General features: G+C 42.1%; 1 protein-coding gene across 2 annotated transcripts in view; it reads left to right on the forward strand.

Annotated features, from left to right (window-relative positions):
• PLPPR5 (phospholipid phosphatase related 5) overlaps positions 1 to 18,714 on the forward strand; it is a 98,874-nt gene that overhangs the window by 69,650 nt on the left and 10,510 nt on the right. Inside the window, exon 5 of one of the 2 annotated variants that reach the window (XM_029062053.1) lies at positions 5,910 to 6,044. In XM_029062053.1, the coding sequence (XP_028917886.1) occupies positions 5,910 to 6,044 (135 nt within the window). The remainder of the gene's footprint in view (positions 1 to 5,909; positions 6,045 to 18,714) is intronic. The other variant, XM_029062054.1, reaches the window with a different exon arrangement.

Consider the following 18,714-nt stretch of genomic DNA (forward strand, 5'->3'; position numbering starts at 1 on the left):
ATCAGTAAAATGGGGATAAAGACTGTGAGCCCGTTGTGGGTCGGGGACTGTGTCTAACCTGAGTAGCTTGTATCTCCCTCATTGCTTAGAACAGTGGTTGGCATAATAAGTGCTTAACAAATACCATTATTATTATTATTATTATTCCAAGTGTCAGTTACAATGCTTTATACCCCTATGCACTCAGTGTGAATCAACACCCCCCTACTATCCCACAGTCATGTTGCTGCATCTCTTCCTCCTCCAGTGCCACCATCATGTTTGTCATCACCAGACCCAAAGTGCACTGATATTAATAATGATAATAATAATAAAGATAATAATCATGGTATTTGTTAACCATTTACTCTATGCCAGGCACTCTTGTAAGCACTGGGGTGGCTATAAGCAAGTAGGGTTGAACACGGTCCCTGTCCCACATAGGGTTCACACCCTTAATCCCCATTTTACATATGAGGCAACTGAAGCACAGAGAAATGAAGTGATTTGCCCAAGGTCATACAGCAGACACGTGGCAGAGACGGGATTGGAGGCCAGGTCCTTCTGACTCCCAGGCCATGCTCTATCCACTAGACCATGATGCTTCTCAATTTACCCAGGCCCCGACATCCATGAGGATACCCAGACATCTGGAACTGTTGGGCTCCTTTTCTGCCCAGCTCAGCTGGCCACCCCTCCCCTGCCATCACCAGTGAGACCAGCGACCTTATGAATGAGCCAGCTGAGACAGGGCTCCGTGGCTCACCTTACGCTGGGGGCGATGGTCACTCTGGCTCAAGTGGTCCTTCCCTGACATCACTCCAGCTGGCAGGTTGTCCGTGTTTGCACTGGACAACTGGTCTACATACCTACATACCTGGGCCAGGAACAGGATGACATGATCCCCAAATGGGACTATATCACTCATTTCATCATGTTTCATTACTACGACTTATCTGTTAGGTCCTCATTCTTCATCCTATTTCCATTATTCTTTTAATCGTATTTGTTAATCACTTACTATGTGCCAAGCACTGTACTAAGGACTGGGTTATACATTTGTAATTATTTGGAATTATTTGTAATTAATTTACCTGTCTGTCTTCCTCATACTATTATAATCACTTTGAAGGCAGGGAATTTATCCTGCTTCTGTATTATTTTCCTAAGCAGTTACACAGTACTTTCCTTTCAGGAGGCATGCAATATATACCATTAATTGATTAGTTCATAGTGATTAGTTGTGGCACTTTGCTATCGGTGGTTTTCAGACATAAAGAAGCACTGTGACCTAGTGGAAAGAGCCCAGACCTGGGTTCTAAATCAGGCACTGGCCTGCTGTGTGATCTTGGGAAAATGACTTAATTTCTTTGTGCCACCGTTTCCTCATCTGTAAAATGGGACTTCAATGCCTGTTCTCCCTCCTATTTAAAGTGGGAGCACCTGGTGGAACAGGGACTGTGTCTGAACTGACTATCCTCTCTCTACCCCAACGCTTAGTATAATAATAATGAGAATGGTGGTATTTGTTAAGCGCTTACTATGTGCAAAGCACTGTTCTAAGCACTTGGGGGATACAAGGTAATCAGTTTGTCCCACATGGGGCGTAGAGGATTAATCCCCATTTTACAGATGAGGTAACTGATGCACCAAGAAGTTAAGTGACTTGCCCAAAGTCACACAGCTGGCAAGCGGCAGATCTGGGATTCAAACCCATGACCCCTGACTCCCAAGCCCAGGCTCTTTACACTGAGCGACGCTGCTTCTCTGTTTTGGCACATATTGTTTGGCACATAGTAAGTGCTTAACGATTACCACATTTATCATAATTATCACCATCATTATCAAATATACTATTGAATGTAATCAATTTTTTGTTGCCAGGACTATAGTTTGATTATGCTCTGTATCTGTCCTTCCCTCAACCTAATTATCTTGTATCTATCCCAGTGCTTAGTACAGTGCCTGGCATATAATAAACATTAAACAAATACCACAGTTTATACTCTCCTTATTGACTTTTCAAATATTGATATTTGGGTGATCACCCAAATGCTTACTATGGTGTTTGCCCATTGTTAAAAGTAGTTTAGGTTGTAATTGGGTCCCTAAACGTTAGCATTAAAACACTGAATGATCAAGTTCCTAATGATGGTTGTGAAAGACCTGAGGTCTTTATAAATAAGAGAGTATCTCAACTGCATAGAGTCCTTTAGATATGACCCTGTCCAAGGAGTGAGTGATGGGCTAGTTCAGAGGTCAGGAAACCATGGCTCTCAAGATAGTCTCTAGAGTAGGCACCCTTTCTGGAGAAAGACCCAGCATCATGAGGTGCCATAAAATCTTCCTCACAGTTTTCTGGGCAGCAAGTATTCATTCACTTATTCAATCGTATTTATGGAGTATTTACTGTGTGCAGAGCACTCTACTAAGTGGTTGGGAGAGTACAATATAACAATCAACAGACACATTCCCTGCCCACAACAAACTTACAGTCTAGAGGATCGGACAAGCACTAATATATATAAATGAATTACGGATACGTCCGTAAGTGCCGTGGGGCTGGGAGTGGTGGGGAGAGGAATGAAGGGAGCAAGTCAGGGTGACGAAGAAAGGAGAGGGAGAGAGGAGAGGAGGGCTTAGTCAGGGAAGGCCTCTGAAGGATATTCATTTAGTCGTATTTATGAGCGCTTAATGTGTACAGAGCACTGTCCTAAGCACTTGGGAAAGGATACGTGCTTGTTTGCTCTCCTACTCTTTGCAGCTGGAAAGAGGCCAATGGAGCTCCTTCCTTGGCCTCTACTGGTGGACGTGACCTTGGCCCAGAAAACAGGCCCCACTGTTTTTACCACACAGTAGGGCAAACTGGTGCTGCTCTCTTTCTCTGACCAGCATTCCCCTTCTGTACCCATGGAGAAGCAGCAGTGCCAAGGCCAGCCAAGCTTTCCACAGGTGCAGGCCACTGTGTGAATTGATGATGGTGGTGGTCAGCTGCATTCTGGGAAGGAAAGTCCAGGGGCAGAGGGCAAGAATAGTCTCAGCACTGGGTTCTGCATGCCCCATATGCTCTGGTCTGACTGTGGGGTGCTGCACTTTGGGCTGGGGGCAAGAGGAGTCTCTGACCTGGGTTTCATGTGACCATACACCCTGGCAGAGCTGTGATCTGCTACACTCTGGGTGGTTAAGAGGAAAGCCCAAAGCAGGCTAGAGGAAAAGATTCAACCCCCACCCCAGCCAGGTCCAAAACAGGAGAAGCAGACCAGGAGGAGGTCTCCGTCTAAACTGTAAGCTCACTGGGGGCAGGGAACGTGTGTACTACTCCCAAGTGCTTAGTACAGTGCTCTGTACACAGTAAGCACTCAATAAATATGATTGATAGAGGGACAAGGTGATGAGTTAGATAGAAGTCAACTCAGTACCCCTCTGGCCCCTTCTCTTCCCCCTTCTCATATAAACCAGGAATAAGGAATTCATTCCTTCCCCCTCTCCTTTACCCCTACACATCATTCTCTCCCGCCTCCCCCAACTCTCTGTCTTCCTTATTTCTATCTTTATCTCCCTTGCCCATCTCACCTTGTCTTCCCTTCCCCTGTTAATTCCTCTTCCCTCCCCCTATCTTTCATTCATTCAATAGTATTTATTGAGCGCTTACTATGTGCAGAGCACTGTACTAAGTACTTGGAATGTACAATTCGGCAACAGAGATAAAGACAAACCCTGCCCAATGATGGGCTCACAGTCTAATCCGGGGAGACAAACGGCAGAGCAAAACAGAACGAAACAAAAACAAGACAACATTATCACGATAAAGACATCTTTTATTTGAATTTTATTTATTGGCTCTTTGTACACCAACTTCTCAAAGGTTTCATTTAATGTTACTCTTCTGCACAAGAAGAATCAAGATCCCTGGGTAGGTAAACTCTCATGGTCCCTTAAAGCCCCTAGATCCTATGCAAAAGGAATAACCGGAACAGACCATAATGACTTTGGACAGGCCATTCCTCATTGACAGCGACAGCCACAGCTCATAATAAATGACAGTGGATACCAGTAATAATGCCTCTTGATGAAGGGATCTTTTTCCCACCAGCACAATTGTTCTTTACTTTAATCGTTCAGTCTTTTTTTGGAATGGCAGTGGCAATCCGTGGTCGTTGTTGTAAGTGTGCTATAAGTGCACCAAAAAGGAATGTTCTTTATCTGGCATAAATACCTCAGCTCATAGTTTTATTATTGTTCACAGTAGTTTTGCATGCAAAATTGGAGAGAAATCAGAATCTAATTGGCTATTAGGGAAAATTCAGTGGTAAAAGCCTCGCTAAATCAAAGGCTTGCCAATAGGAACTTTTGAACTTCATGGAATTTATAACTATACACTACACATTTATAAAAAATTATCATATCCAGTTGTAACTGGGTGTAATCTTCATAATTTTGTTTTACCATAAACCAAATTAAAGCAAATGTTATAAAGTGAACGGTGTGCAGAAAAATAGCAGGCAATAAATTGAACATCAGTTGCTCTATGCAAACAATAAATCATTGTGGTGTTTAATAATTGTGGTGTTTGTTAAGCGCTTACTGCGCGCCAGGTACTGTACTAAGTACTGGGGTGGATACAAGCAAATCAGGTTGGACATCGTCCCTGTCCCATATCGGGCTCACAGTCTCAATCCTCATTTTACAGATGAGGTAACTGAGGCACTGAGAAGTGAAGTAACTTGTCCAAGGTCACACAGACAAGTGGCCAGGGAGGGATTAGAACCCACAACCTTCTGATTCCTAGGCCCGTGCTCTAACCACTGTGATGCTGCTTCTCATAAGCATTATGAGTTTATTCATTGCATTACATTACATTACATTACAAGCTTAGCATTACAAGCACCTAATTTATATCAGTCAACCAGTAGGAAGTATTGAGTGCCTATTCTGTGTAGAACATTGTACTAAGCTCTTGGGAGGTACTGTAGAATTTGTAGATATACTACTTGCCCACAAAGGGCATACGATCTAATGGGAGAGACAGGCACATAATAAATTACAGATAGGAGGAAGAACTCATTCAGTTGTATTTATTGAGTGCTTACGGTGTGCAGAACTCTGTACTAAGCACTTGGGAGAGTAAAATATGACAATAAACAGACACATTCTCTGCCCACAATGACCTTATGGTCTAGAGGGGGAACTAGAACTGCATAAATAGTAATGCAAATCACTAAATACAAAAGTGCAACTATCTATAGGAAAAATGGTTACATTCATTTTAGTATATACTTTTGTATAGCCATTGGTCCAAAAGTTAATTTTCTCTTCTCTTAAGAAGTCTCTAGCAATTCAAGTGGGCTGTTCTTTAAATGTCAAGTGCATGAAACAAATGTTAAAACTTAATAAATAAAGATGAATGGAAGGAAAAGTACTGATTTGGAGAAGGTCAGTTGTTGATGAGGTATTAAATAAGATATTAAGTGCAGACTATATTTCAAAGCATTGTACTAAGTATTATGATAGAGGCGAGGTAATTCCATCAGAGGTACCGTGTGAATACAGTGTTCTTGGAGTAACCCAAAATTATTCACATTTAAGAAATAGTGAAGGTATGCATTTTGTTTTTGTTTTATTACAAGGTATAGATTTTAATCAATAGAGAAGGTACTACGGTACTTTAAAAATTCCTGACTCAATAAGTCTGTTTTTGTAATAATTAAGAGTAAACTTCTTCAATGATTCAAGTAATTGTTTTATTATAATTATATTATCAAATATGTTCAAGTTGGTTACCTTGAAATTTAGATAGATCATTTCATAATTTTAAATATTAATAAGGAATATAATATTTTGTAAATTGACTAGAATTGCATTAACCATAATGGTCAAAACCAGAAGCATGATGTTTTGGACTCCCTACAATAATTTTCTAAATCTTTTAGGTTGTGTGTGTCGTAAATAATTTTAGAGGAAGACAACCAGAAAATGAACACATTCACATGGACCCTCTAGCCCAGGTGCCGATGATCAGCATTCCTCGAGTAGAAAGTCCTTTAGAAAAGGTAACATCCATCCAGGTGATTCATCATTTAATTTCTAAAATTTCCTTCTTGTTATCTAGAATGAGTAAGTGATTATTCATGTAGATTTGGACAGCATGCACTGCTGATTTGATGAAAGAATCCTGGGCTAAACAGAGTTTGTGCCACTGAAGAGATTATTCATTTAACTTCGAGGAGCTGCTTCTATGAGCCATTGAACTGATCACCTTTACATAGAAGGAATAGGTCAGAACTTTACTTGCTAATTACAAAATATATGCTAGGCAGCCTGGCGCATAGATGAAATTAGTCAGAAAAATTATCCTGGGAACATAAACTGTGATTCTAAGACATACTCCTCCATATTAGCTTAGATATGAGTGTGTCCTGAGAAAAATATAAAAATATAGGTATAAGATGAATACATGCTATGTTCACATAAACCTGCCTTCCAGGGTTAAAAGCAGACATTATTGGAGGTGAATTATTACTGAGTGTGTCTAACACAGTGATGCAATACCGGTTCCCAAAGAATGCCCCTTGTATTGTAATTTTTGCCAGTGCCAGGTACCAAGTTTGTTTTCGCTTCTTGGTAATGAAGTCTTCTAGAAATCTTTGCTCCAAGATAATCATTTAAGATGTAGTTGCCTAGATGTCTTTATAGCTAATGAACTAGCCATTCACTACTACCATCTGTTTGTGTGTACTTGAAGAGCTCAATCATTCCATTGAGAAGTAGTGTGGCCTCGTGCATAGTCAAAAGGATGTGGCTTCTAGTCCTGGCTCCACCACTTGTCTGCTGTGAAACTTTGGTCAAGTCACTTAACTTCTCTGCACCTCAGTTACCTCATCTGTAAAATGGGGATTAAGACAGTGAGTCCCATGTGGGGCATGGACTGTATCCAACCTCATTAGCTGGTATCTACTCCAGTGCTTAGTTCAGCACCTGACATAAAGTAAGAAGAGCAGGGGCTTTGGAGTCAGAATCTCAGCTCTGCCACTTGTCAGCTGGGTGACTGTGGGCAAGTCACTTAACTTCTCGGTGCCTCAGTTCCCTCATCTGTAAAATGGGGATGAAGACTGTGAGTCCCACGTGGGACAACCTGATTCCCCTGTGTCTACCCCAGCACTTAAAACAGTGCTCTGCACATAGTAAGCGCTTAACAAATACCAACATTATTATTAACTTAACAGATACCATAAAAACATCAATCAATAGTATTGATTGAGCATTTCCAAGCACTGTGCTAAGTGCTTGGGAAATAACACAAGAGATTCCATGCTCAGAGAAATGTAATGACTTTGTGCAAGATGGCGCTGTGATTGTCTCTACACTTAAAACTGTTTGGTCTGGATCATTCTAGTCTAATTCAGGTTTCTTCTGTTCACCCTTTTTGTGACTACTGCATGTGACCTGTTTGGGTATGACTGTCACTCCTTCTCTTCCTGTGTACCTCCTAGTAAAGTGGAGTGTGACCAGTGTGCTTCATTGAAGGCGGTCTGGCTCACTGTTTGTCATCCTGCTTTACCACCATGTTTAATATTGCATTTAGGTGATGCTGAGGTAACTGCTGTAGAGGTCAAGTGTGACCTCTAAGAAAGATTGGACTTTATAGTTTAGTATAAATCTTGATGACATGGTGGCACTAACATTCTTTTCCCCAAATGCCATGTGTACCTTGTCAATATTTATCTATCCCATGCATCACTGGCCTGTGTGCTTCCTAAAGAGAAGAATTTAGTGACAAAATTCAGCTTCATATTGCTAATGGAGGTCCTTGATTGTTTTGGGTTTACAAGTTAGGAGCTGGTCTGTAACCTCAGTCTTCTTCAGACAGTGAGCAGTTTGAGCATTTTGCTGATTCTGAAAAGCAGCTCATTCTCATTTGCATGGCTGCTTAGATTTGTCCTCTCAAAGCACCTATGTGAGAGAGTCATGAGCTTTCTATGATGCTCTGCACCTGAGTTGAAAGTGTTTTTCTCAAGGAGCAGAGCTATATTCTGATGCCAGTTTCTAGGTTCCTCATGGGTTCCTCAAACATTGCTGGGTAGGCTGGCTTGAAAAAACCTGGACATACTAGCTTTTTTGAGATGCGGTATGGCCTAGTGGACTGAGCACAGGCTTAGGTGTCAGAAAGACCTGGGTTCTCATCCTGCTTGTTTTGTTCTGTTTTGTTTTGCTGTCTCCCCCCTTTTGACTGTGACCATGTTATTGGGCAGGGATTGTCTTTATCTGTTGCCCGAATTGTACATCCCAAGTGCTTAGTACAGTGCTGTGCATATAGTAAACGCTCAATAAATACAATTGAATGAATGAATGAATCCTGGTTCTGCCACATCTTCTGGGTGAGTCATTCAACTTCTTTGTGTCTCGGTTCCCTCATCTGTAAAATGGAAATGAAAACTGTGAGCCCCATGTGGGATATGGACTGGGTCCAACCTGATTAGCTTGTATCAGCCCCAGTGCTTAGTAAAGTGCCTGGCACATAGAAAGCGCTTAGCTAATATGAAGGACAACTATGTATCAGACATACAGATGGTATTATGTCCACTGTGCTTCACTCTGGTATGAAATAGAGATCTCCATGACCAATATGGGCTGTGAGTACTTGAACCAAAGATGAAGCTTGGGTCAGGTTATTAGTCTTTCTAGGCAGGTGCAGGTCCAATAAGGATTCATTCATTCATTCAATAGTATTTATTGAGCAGTATTTACTCTGTGCAGAGCACTGTACTAAGCACTTGGAATGTACAAATCGGCAGCAGATAGAGACAGTCCCTGCCCATTGACGGGCTTACAGTCTAATTGGGGGAGACGGACAAAAACAATAACAATAAATAGAATCAAGGGGATGTACATCTCATTAACAAAATAAATAGGTAATAAAAATATATACAATGAGCAGAGAGCACAGTGCTGAGGGGAGGGGAAAGGAGAGGGGGAGGAGCAGAGGGAAAGGGGGGAAAAGGGGGCTTACCTGAGGGGAGGTGAAGGAGGGGTAGAGAGGCAGCAGAGGGAAAAGGGGAAGGTCAGTCTGGGAAAGCCTCTTGGAGGAGGTGACCTCTCAATAGGGCTTTGAAGAGGAGAAGATAATTAGTTTGGCGGAGGCGAGGAGGGAGGGCATTCCAGGACAGCGGGAGGACGTGGCCCAGGGGTTGACGGTGGGATAGGCGAGAACGGGGGAACGGTGAGGAGGTGCGGCAGAGGAGCGGAGCGTGCGGGGTGGGGAGTAGAAAGAGAGGAGGGAGGAGAGGTAGGAGGGGGCAAGGGGATGGAGAGCCTTGTAGCCTAGAGTGAGAAGTTTCTGTTTCGTGCGGACGTTGATAGGCAACCACTGGAGGTTTTTAAGAAGGGGAGTGACATGTCCAGAACGTTTCTGCAGGAAGATGAGTCGGGCAGCGGAATGAAGAATAGACTGGAGTGGGGAGAGACAGGAGGAAGGGAGATCAGAGAGAAGGCTGACACAATAATCCGGCCGGGATATTATGAGAGCCTGTACGAGCATGATAGCCGTTTGGATGGAGAGGAAAGGACGGATCTTGGAGATATTATAGGGGTGAGACTGGCAGGTCTTGGTGACGGATTGGATGTGTGGGGTGAATGAGAGAGACGAATCAAAAATGACACCGAGATTGCGGGCCTGAGAGATAGGAAGGATGGTCGTACCATCCACAGTGATAGGGAAGTCAGGAAGAGGACAGGGCTTGGGAGAGAAGATAAGGAGCTCAGTTTAGGATAAAGAGCAGGCAGCGATTACTTGCTAAATCACAGTCTAGATCAAATCTTAATCCTTTCTGACCAAATAATAGCAAAGAGGAGTTCTGATTTATAACTCCAGGATAAAAACTTTAAAAACCAAGAGACTCGACCTATTCACGCTACTGTTTGGGAATCTGCATTGTCCTCACAGATAGGGGTTAAGCTGGGGAAGTAATCCTTCTTTTAAAGTACTGGTCAGACATGAACGAGGAGGTGATGCAGGTCAGATGTCGATGTGAAATAGAATATCCAAGCCCAGATCACTAAGGTCTCTAGACTAAAGTCTTATTGCAATCTTGAGAGCTTTTATTTGATTAAAATTGTTCTTTGGTGGTTGGTCCAAACGTGCTCAGCAGTGGAAACAGTAAGAGTTACAAGCAGTTTCTAAAGTCAGCTCTATTCGCTCCTATTTGGAAGTTAGTATAATGGTGATATTTTTAATCATTTTGGTATTTGTTATGCGCTTACTAGGTGTCCAAGACTATATTAAGTGCTGAAGTAAGTATAAACTAATCAGGTTGGACATGGTCCTTCTCGTCTTTAAAATCCAATACCCTTTCCTCAAGGTTCTGTTTGTTGCGGAAGAAATTGTACCGGTGACTCAGGATCACATTATCTTCCTCTATCTGGCTTACCCTGTCTGCCAGCAAATTTAGAAGATGATGGCCATTGTTCTTCGTGGCTCCCACTGCAGGGGACTTCACTAAGAGTTGGAGAAAAAGACGGGTCTTCTTATGTTGCCAGACAAACTAATTTCATAAAATGTTGTCTCCAGTAAAGGCAGATTTGGTGAGGGGAATCCTGGAAGTGTTTTTTTCTTTTTTCAGTCAATGGTATTTACCTAATTCCCCCTCCCCCTCAGATTATGAGCTCAATAATAATAATAATAGTACTTCATAAGTGCTTCCTATGTGCACTGTTCTAAGCGCTGTGGTGGATACAAGTTAATCGGGTTGGACACAGTCTCTATCCCACATGGGGCTCACACTCAATCCCCATTTAACAGATGAGGGAACTGAGGCCCAGAGAAATCAAGTGACTTGCTCAAGGACACACAGCAGACAAGTGGTGGAGCTGGGATTTGAACCCAGGTCCTTCTGACTCCCAAGCCCGTGCTCCATCCACTAAGCCATGCTACTTCTTCATAAGAAACAGAAACTGTGTCTGACATGATGATTATCTTGTATCTGTCCCCAGCTCAGAGTACAGTGCTGGACACATAATAAGCTCTTAATAAATATCGCAATTATCATTATTATTTGGGGAGTGCCTACTCTGTGCTGAGAGACAGGTGTTGCCTATCTCTTTAAAATTTCCTTTTTGGTGCTTTAGGGAGAAACTATCTCTGCTAGTTATTAGAACTGTGCTAGTGTGTAACCCCGATATACTCTTTAGAGATGGAAAGAAGCCCTTTGGTTTTCTGTCTGTGGAGCCTTGTTGTCCCACTGATTGTCTCACACATTTATTAGCCTGTCTGTATTCCTCCACAAAGGCTTTGTGAGGATATGCTGTTTCCAAGTTGCCTTGCTTGTTTCACTGCTATTAGTACTTTAATATCGGAGTCATTCTCATCAAACCATGCATGGGTTCTCTTCTGATATCACATTCACTCTGCTTTCTCCTGCTGGGCAGGAGAGAGTATCCCAGAGAGCCTCCCAATTCTTAGTTGCCATGAAGCAGCGTGGCTCAGTGGAAAGAGCCTGGGCTTGGGAGTCAGAGGTCATGGGTTTGAATCCCAGCTCTGCCACTTGTCAGCTGTTTGACTGTGTGCAAGTCACTTCACTTCTCTGTGCCTCAGTTACCTCATCTGTAAAATGGAGATTAAGACTGTGAGCCTCACGTGGGACAATTTGATTACCCTGTATCTACCCCAGTGCTTAGAACAGTGCTCTGCACATAGTAAGCGCTTAACAAATACCAACTTTTTTTTTTAGTTCCACTGCTAGAGAAAGATAAGATTTTTTTATGGTATTTGTTAAGTGCTTACTACATTCCAGGTACTGGACTTAGACCTGGGGTAGAAACAAGCTAATCCGGTGGGACACAGTCCATATCCCACATGGAGCTCACAATCTTAATCCCCACTTTACAGACAAGGTAACTGAGGCACAGAGAATTTAAGTGATTTGCCCAAGGTCACATAGTGGACATGTGGGAAAGTTGGGATTAGAGCCCAGGTCCTTTCAACTCCCAGGCCTGTGCTCTATCCATTAGGTCATGCTTCTCCTCCTCCTTCTTTCTTGTTCCATTGGGCCTGCTTGGCTGCCTGGGTGTGTTAGATTTCACTTTGTCCAACTTTGGTTTTATTATGTGAAAGTGTGCACAGTTACGGAGTGATCGGTTCAGCAGTCAGTGTTGCAAAAAGTAGTAATAGGTACATCATTCAGATCCTTTGTCAGACAGTAGGATAATCAATTACCGGGCCTCTGCTTGGACACTGGGCACATCGCCTCCTTCAGTAAGTGAACACCTGTCCTGGTTATTAAAAACAGATAGTTTTACACTACTCCAAGCAGGATTTGGCTTTTGGTGTTTATCTTACTCCTTTCATGTTGCCCACTGAATCTTCTCCAAGTTTCTCTATAACTCCTCAAATGGACATGGAAATCTCACATAATAATAATAATAGTATTTGTTAAGCATCTACTATGTACCAGGCATTTTAATAAGTACCGTGGGGGGGAGACAAGCAAATTGGGTTGGAAAGGGCCCCTGTACCACATCAGGCTCCCAGTCTTAGTCCCCATTTTATAGATGAGGAAGATGAGACATGGAGCAGTTAAGTGACTTGCCCATGGTCACCCAGTAGACAAGTGGTGGAGTCAGGATTAGAACCCATGACCTTCTGACTCCCAGTTCCGTGCTATATCCACTAGGCCATGATGCCATGAGAACTGATTGATCGACTCATTAACTATTGATACGGCAGCAAGGAGCTTATTTAGATTCTCAGTCATGCATTTACATTTTTTTCCCTTTATTCACCCATATCTTAGCACCACAACACTTATGTACATATCCATATTTTATTTATTCATATTAATGTCTGTCTCCCCCTCTAGACTGTATACTTGTGGGCAGGAAACATGTCTACCAACTCTGTTATATTGTACTCTTCCAAGCGCTTAGTAGTGCTCTCTGCAAACAGTAAGCACTCAGTCAATATGATTGATTGATTATTATAAAAATATATCTTTTCAGTCATTTCAGTCATTGTGGGGGAGTTGGGGAGGGAGCACATGTATTGAAAAGAATATTCCTTGAAAAATGTTTAACTGATGTCACCTGGGAACAAGAAAACTGAAAGTCTTATGCAAAATGCACATTATCTTGATCTCAAATTGGGTGCTCTGGAGGAAATCAATTTGAAAAGTATAACGACAAAGACAACATCAGAGGTGGGCTTGACAGAAATGAGAATTTCCAACAGAAATTAAACAATTTAAGAAAAGGCTAATGCCTACATCCAGGGCCCTTCCAGTAGTATACACTAGGCAGTAAAGATTCATCCTGTGGACAGCCTAAGGACCTGCACAACCATACATGCAGAGATAGTGTGGCTTCTCAGGGAACAGAACTCTGTTTTGTGGATTGAATTGCTGTATTTCTCTACCCTTAAAACATTCAATGTCATTTTATTTTATTTTTATGGTATTTATTAAGCACTTACTATGTGTCAAACACTGTTCTAAGAACTAGGGTAGGTACAATTTATGTCAGACACAGTCCCTGTCCTGCATGGGGCTCACAATCAAAGTAGGAGGGAGAACAGGTAATGCCATTTTACAATTGAGAAAACTGAGGCACAGAAAAGATAAGTAGTAATTATGGTATTTGTTAAGCGCTTACTCTGTGCCAAACACTGTTCTAAGCACAGGGGTAATAATAATAATGTTGGTATTTGTTAAGCGCTTACTATGTGCAGAGCACTGTTCTAAGCACTGGGGGAGACACGGTAAACAGATTGTCCCACGTGAGGCTCACAGTTAATCCCCATTTTACAGATGAGGTGACTGAGGCACAGAGAAGTTAAGTGACTTGCCCACAGGTAGATACAAGGTAGTCAGGTTGTCTCCCATGTGAGGCTCACAGTCTTAATCCCTATTTTAGAGGTGAGGTAACTGAGGCACAGAGAAGTTAAGTGACTTGACCAAGGTGACACAACAGATAGGCGGTGGAGGCAGGATTAGACCCCAGGTCCTTCTGACTACCAGGTCCATGCTGTTTCCACTCGGCCAAGCAGCTCCTTATGATATTTAGTCTTATATCGTCACCGTGCTTGGAGTTACGTTCCACTATCACAGTCAAGTTATGAGAGGACTACTTCCAAAGTTTCGAGTCGTGCTTTTCCTTCCAATATAGATAGTGGTATTAATAGTAGTAATGCTAGCATTTATTGAATGCCCACTTGGTGAAGTGCACTGTACTAGATGCCTGGTAAGTACAGAATAATGAAGTGACACATTTCCTTCCCATGAGGAACTTAAACTATAAGGGGGAAAACGAACATAAGAATATTTACAACACTGTCAACATAAATTGATCAAACAGATATAATCAGTGCTCAGGAAGGTGTAAATAATAATAATTATGCAGTAATAATCTACCAACTCTGTTAAATTATACTCTCTCAAGTTCTTAGTACAAGTGTTCTGCACAAAGTAAACAATAAATAAATAAGATTGATTGATCGATCCGTAACTCTGGTATTTGTTAAGTGCTTACTATGTGCCAAGCATTGTTCTAAGTTCTGGGGTAGATATAAATTAATCAGGGCCCACATAGGGCTCACAGTCTAAGTAGGAGATAGAACAGGAATCGACTCCCCATTTTGCTGATGAGAGAATTGAGGCATAAGGAAGTTAAGTGACTTGTTAAAGGTCACATAGTAGGTCAGTAGTGGAGCTGGGATTAGAATCCAGGACCACTGACTCCGAGGCCTAAGATCTTTCCACTAGGTTAAACTGCTTTACTATATAAAGTTCGTCAATGCTAAAGATGGCTGAAAGGCTGATAAAGGAGGTGGGATTTAAGGAGTAATTTGAGTATGGGGAAGACTGTAGTCTGATGTGGGAGTAAGGGATTTCCAAGCAGGGAAAATAATAATAATAATGTTGGTATTTGTTAAGCACTTACTATGTGCCAAGCACTGTTTTAAGCGCTGGAGTAGATACAGGGTAATCAGGTTGTCCCACGTAGGGCTCACAGTCTTCCTCCCCATTTTACAGATTAGGGAAGTAAGGCACAGAGAAGTTACGTGACTTGCCCAAGGTCACACAGCTGACAAGCGGCGGAGTGGGAATTAGAACACATGGCTTCTGACTCCCAAGCCCGTGCTCTTTCGACTAAGCCATGCTGACAGAAGCTGACAAAGATGACCAAAGTACAACTTAGTTTGAGAGGAGTGAAGACAGCAAATTGGAGAAGAGCAGGTGATGAAAGTAGATAAGGTGGAGACCAGATGCTGGGAAACCTGGAAATGAATTGTGATGAGTTTTTATTTGATTCCAAGGGAAACAGGAAGACTGTGGGGTGTCTTCAGGAGAAAGTGGACTAAGCAATGCTTTAGGAAGGTAATCCGAGTAGCAGCATGTAGGATAGATTGGGTGGGGGTGAGTCTGGAGTCTGGAAGACCAATGAGGAGGTTAATCAGTCAATCAGTGGTATTTACTGAGTGCTTCCTATGTGCAGATCACTGTACTAAGTGTTTGGGAGACTACAATGCAACAGAATTAGCAGACAAGTTCCCTGTCCCTAATGAGTTTACAGTCTATCCATGCAAACCATTGTTTGTAAAAGGGTGGAAGGGGGTGGTGGGAAAAGTTGTAATTGCTCTAATTTATTAAATGCAGTTCCAAAATGAAAAATCAATACATATGGTTTGTTATCATAGAGTTTATCTGACTGAAAATTTCCATTATAAAATGATGCATACATTAGTGTCATAGCAACAGCAAAAAAGGTGGCTTTTTGCCAAAACAAATAAGCCTCCTGTAAATAGAATCTTTTGAGATTTTAGAGTGCTGTGAATGAATAGCCATTGTAATCTAGTTAGTATTCAGATGCTTTTTCAGAATGCCAACTGCTGTACAGTTATGTAAATTGGAGCTGGGACCTTGTCAAAACAATTTCCGTAAAGATCGGCTGTTCGAATAGATTAATGTAAATAAGGAGACCAATATTTTACCTATTTTTACCTAAGTTTTTGGTTCTGACAAATTTTTTTGAGGTAACTAGCATCGTATGCCTTTTTCTTTATTTTTTTTAAATTTTGCATACTGAATTTAATAATCATCTTAAAATATTTCTGGATGAAAATCAGTGTCTTATTAATATTCACACATCATATTAATGCTTGCAAATGTATTACACTGGTCCCCGTGGGCATTTCTTATTTTATATCACTTCACCAATTGAAAATGTATAACCTTACATTTATAAATAATATATTATTTGGATGTTTCTATGAAACAGAGTACAGCGATTTTGACAATTGCTAACTTAATCTTCTCACCCCAGTAAATGTAGGTGTACTCCACTGTCGTCATGTCTGACAAAGATTTCAGCACACTGGCTCAAACAAGTAGTCCTCTTCAAATTATAGAATTCATTATATGATGATGGTGTCTCCCATCACTACTAATAGACGAACCCTCCATCCAAAGAATTCAGGGCTGAGAACCTGTGCGAAATGATTGATTATAATGCTAAGCACTCAGTTAAATCGATGGTATCTATTGAGTGCTTACTGTGTGCCGAGCACTGTGCTAAGTCCTTGGGAGAATAGAACAAAGTTGGTAGAGTCATTCCCTGCCCACGATGAACTTACAGTTTAGTGGATAATAGTAACTGCTCGCATATTGCCACTCATGCTGTCGCGTCCCTGCCAGGCACCTGTCCTCTGAGGCATGGCCTGCAGTGATAGAGTACGCAGACAGGAGTGCAACACACTGCCAAGGACACGTGACCTCAGCGGAGTATCAGTGCTGTGCCGTGATCCAGCAGGTGATTTCTCGGTAGACTCTGTGGACTCTTCTGCCCTTGTTAGGTATTTTTCAGGATTTCTGTTGGGCCTGTCCACTTGGTACAATGCCCCAGGCAACTTTTCAGCCACACATCTTCACCACTGATGGCGCAGCTCCAGAAGGCAGGCTGGCATTAGAACCTACATTTCCTTCGACAACAGAAAATCTAATTAAATGAGTAAATACACTGTAAAATATTAAAGCAGGATAAACCTGGGCTATAAAACCTTGACATTTAAAACGGTGGGTCAAATCGAAACTTTTGAGTGTCCTTGTTAACCGTCCTCTATAGCATGGCTTCTGAAGACTTGACTGTAAATATATATTTTGTGACATACAGTATGTACAACATAGAGAATAATAATAATAATGGTGGTATCTGTGAAGTGCTTTCTCTGTATCAAGCACTGTACTAAATGATTGGTAGTTAATCAGGTTGATGACAGGTTGGGCTCACAGTCCAAGCAGGAGAGATAGATACTGAATTCACATTTATATAAGTGAGGAAACTGAAGCTCAGAGAAGTTAAGTGACTTTCCCAAGGTCAAACAGCTGGCAAATGGTAGAGTCAGAATTAGTACTCAGGTCAACAGACTCCCAGCCTCACACTCTTTGTAATAGTTTACGCTGCTTCCTGACAAGCCAGAAGGGATTCCCTAGGCCATGTCATTCACCTCCCAACCACCCCCTCTTCCAGGAAGAACTGCTCTTGAACAACTCTAGGAAGATACACCTGTCTAATCCCATTCCTTGGAACTTCCATGGAAAATTCCGTATCCCCTCTTGATACCTTAGGATTTGAGAAAGAAGAGATAGTGGCTGTGTCTGCCACAGACAAAACAAGTATTTGTTAGGCAAATAACAGAAACAGTGGGTTTTTGAATGTTCCAGAGGCTACTAATGATAGTGAGATATGTCATTAACTCTTTGTTGTAAATTAGTATTAAAGGATGTCATCCAGGAAATATTGTTTTTCCCCTAAGAAGATGTTGGTATTTAATAATGTTGGTATTTGTTGAGTGCTTACTATGTGCAGAGCACTGTTGTAAGCGCTGGGGTAGATACAGGGTAATCAGGTTGTCCCACGTGAGGCTCACAGTCTTAATCCCCATTTTACAGATGAGGGAACTGAGGCACAGAGAAGTGAAGTGACTTGCCCGTAGTCACAAAGCTGACAGTGGCCGAGCAGGGATTCAAACCCATGACCTCTGACTCACAAGCCCGGGCTCTTTCCACTGAGCCACGCTGCTTCTCTGCCACCTCAGAAGCCACCTCAGGTATAGCTCCTGACTGCTTGCTGCTATCCCAAGGTGCTGACTCTTGTACTCGCTTCAGATAAATGGTGTCCATTACAGCCCAAGTCTGTGTAGGAACTGGGGAAGGCTTTAGGGCTCTTAGTGTAACTCTGACTTTTGTTCCAGGAGAGAGAACAGAAGCAATCACTGTAGTATCACCTGAACTGCTCCAGAATGATTTTGCTTTATTTCTTCCAAAATGAAGAATTTGGGGTCAGGCTCTCACATAACTGCCCCTCCGCCCTCAACCAGTTTGCCTGGGGTTCTGGAGGCCCTTCAGTGTTCAGTTAGGCAGTCCAAGATTGAAGCAGATTGGATGTGACTCTGGAAAGCCTGAAAGCATCTGGATAAATGCTGAGGCAGGAATGAGGTCATAGCTAAAAACCAATTACTTTCCTTGGTAAGGTTATCATATGCAGGTTTTGGAATATAGTCCAGCCTCTAGTGCTTAGTACAGTGCATTGCACCAAATGCGTGCTCAATAAATGCCATTACTACTAGTGATACCACGAGTAGTGCTCTGCATACAGTAAGCGCTCAATAAATACGATTGAATAAATTGTGGTATTTGTTAAGTGCTTACTATGTACCAGGCACTCTACTAAGCGCTGGTGTGGATACGGGTA

This window comes from Ornithorhynchus anatinus, chromosome 4 (assembly GCF_004115215.2).
Source record: "Ornithorhynchus anatinus isolate Pmale09 chromosome 4, mOrnAna1.pri.v4, whole genome shotgun sequence".
Classification (NCBI taxonomy): domain Eukaryota; kingdom Metazoa; phylum Chordata; class Mammalia; order Monotremata; family Ornithorhynchidae; genus Ornithorhynchus; species Ornithorhynchus anatinus.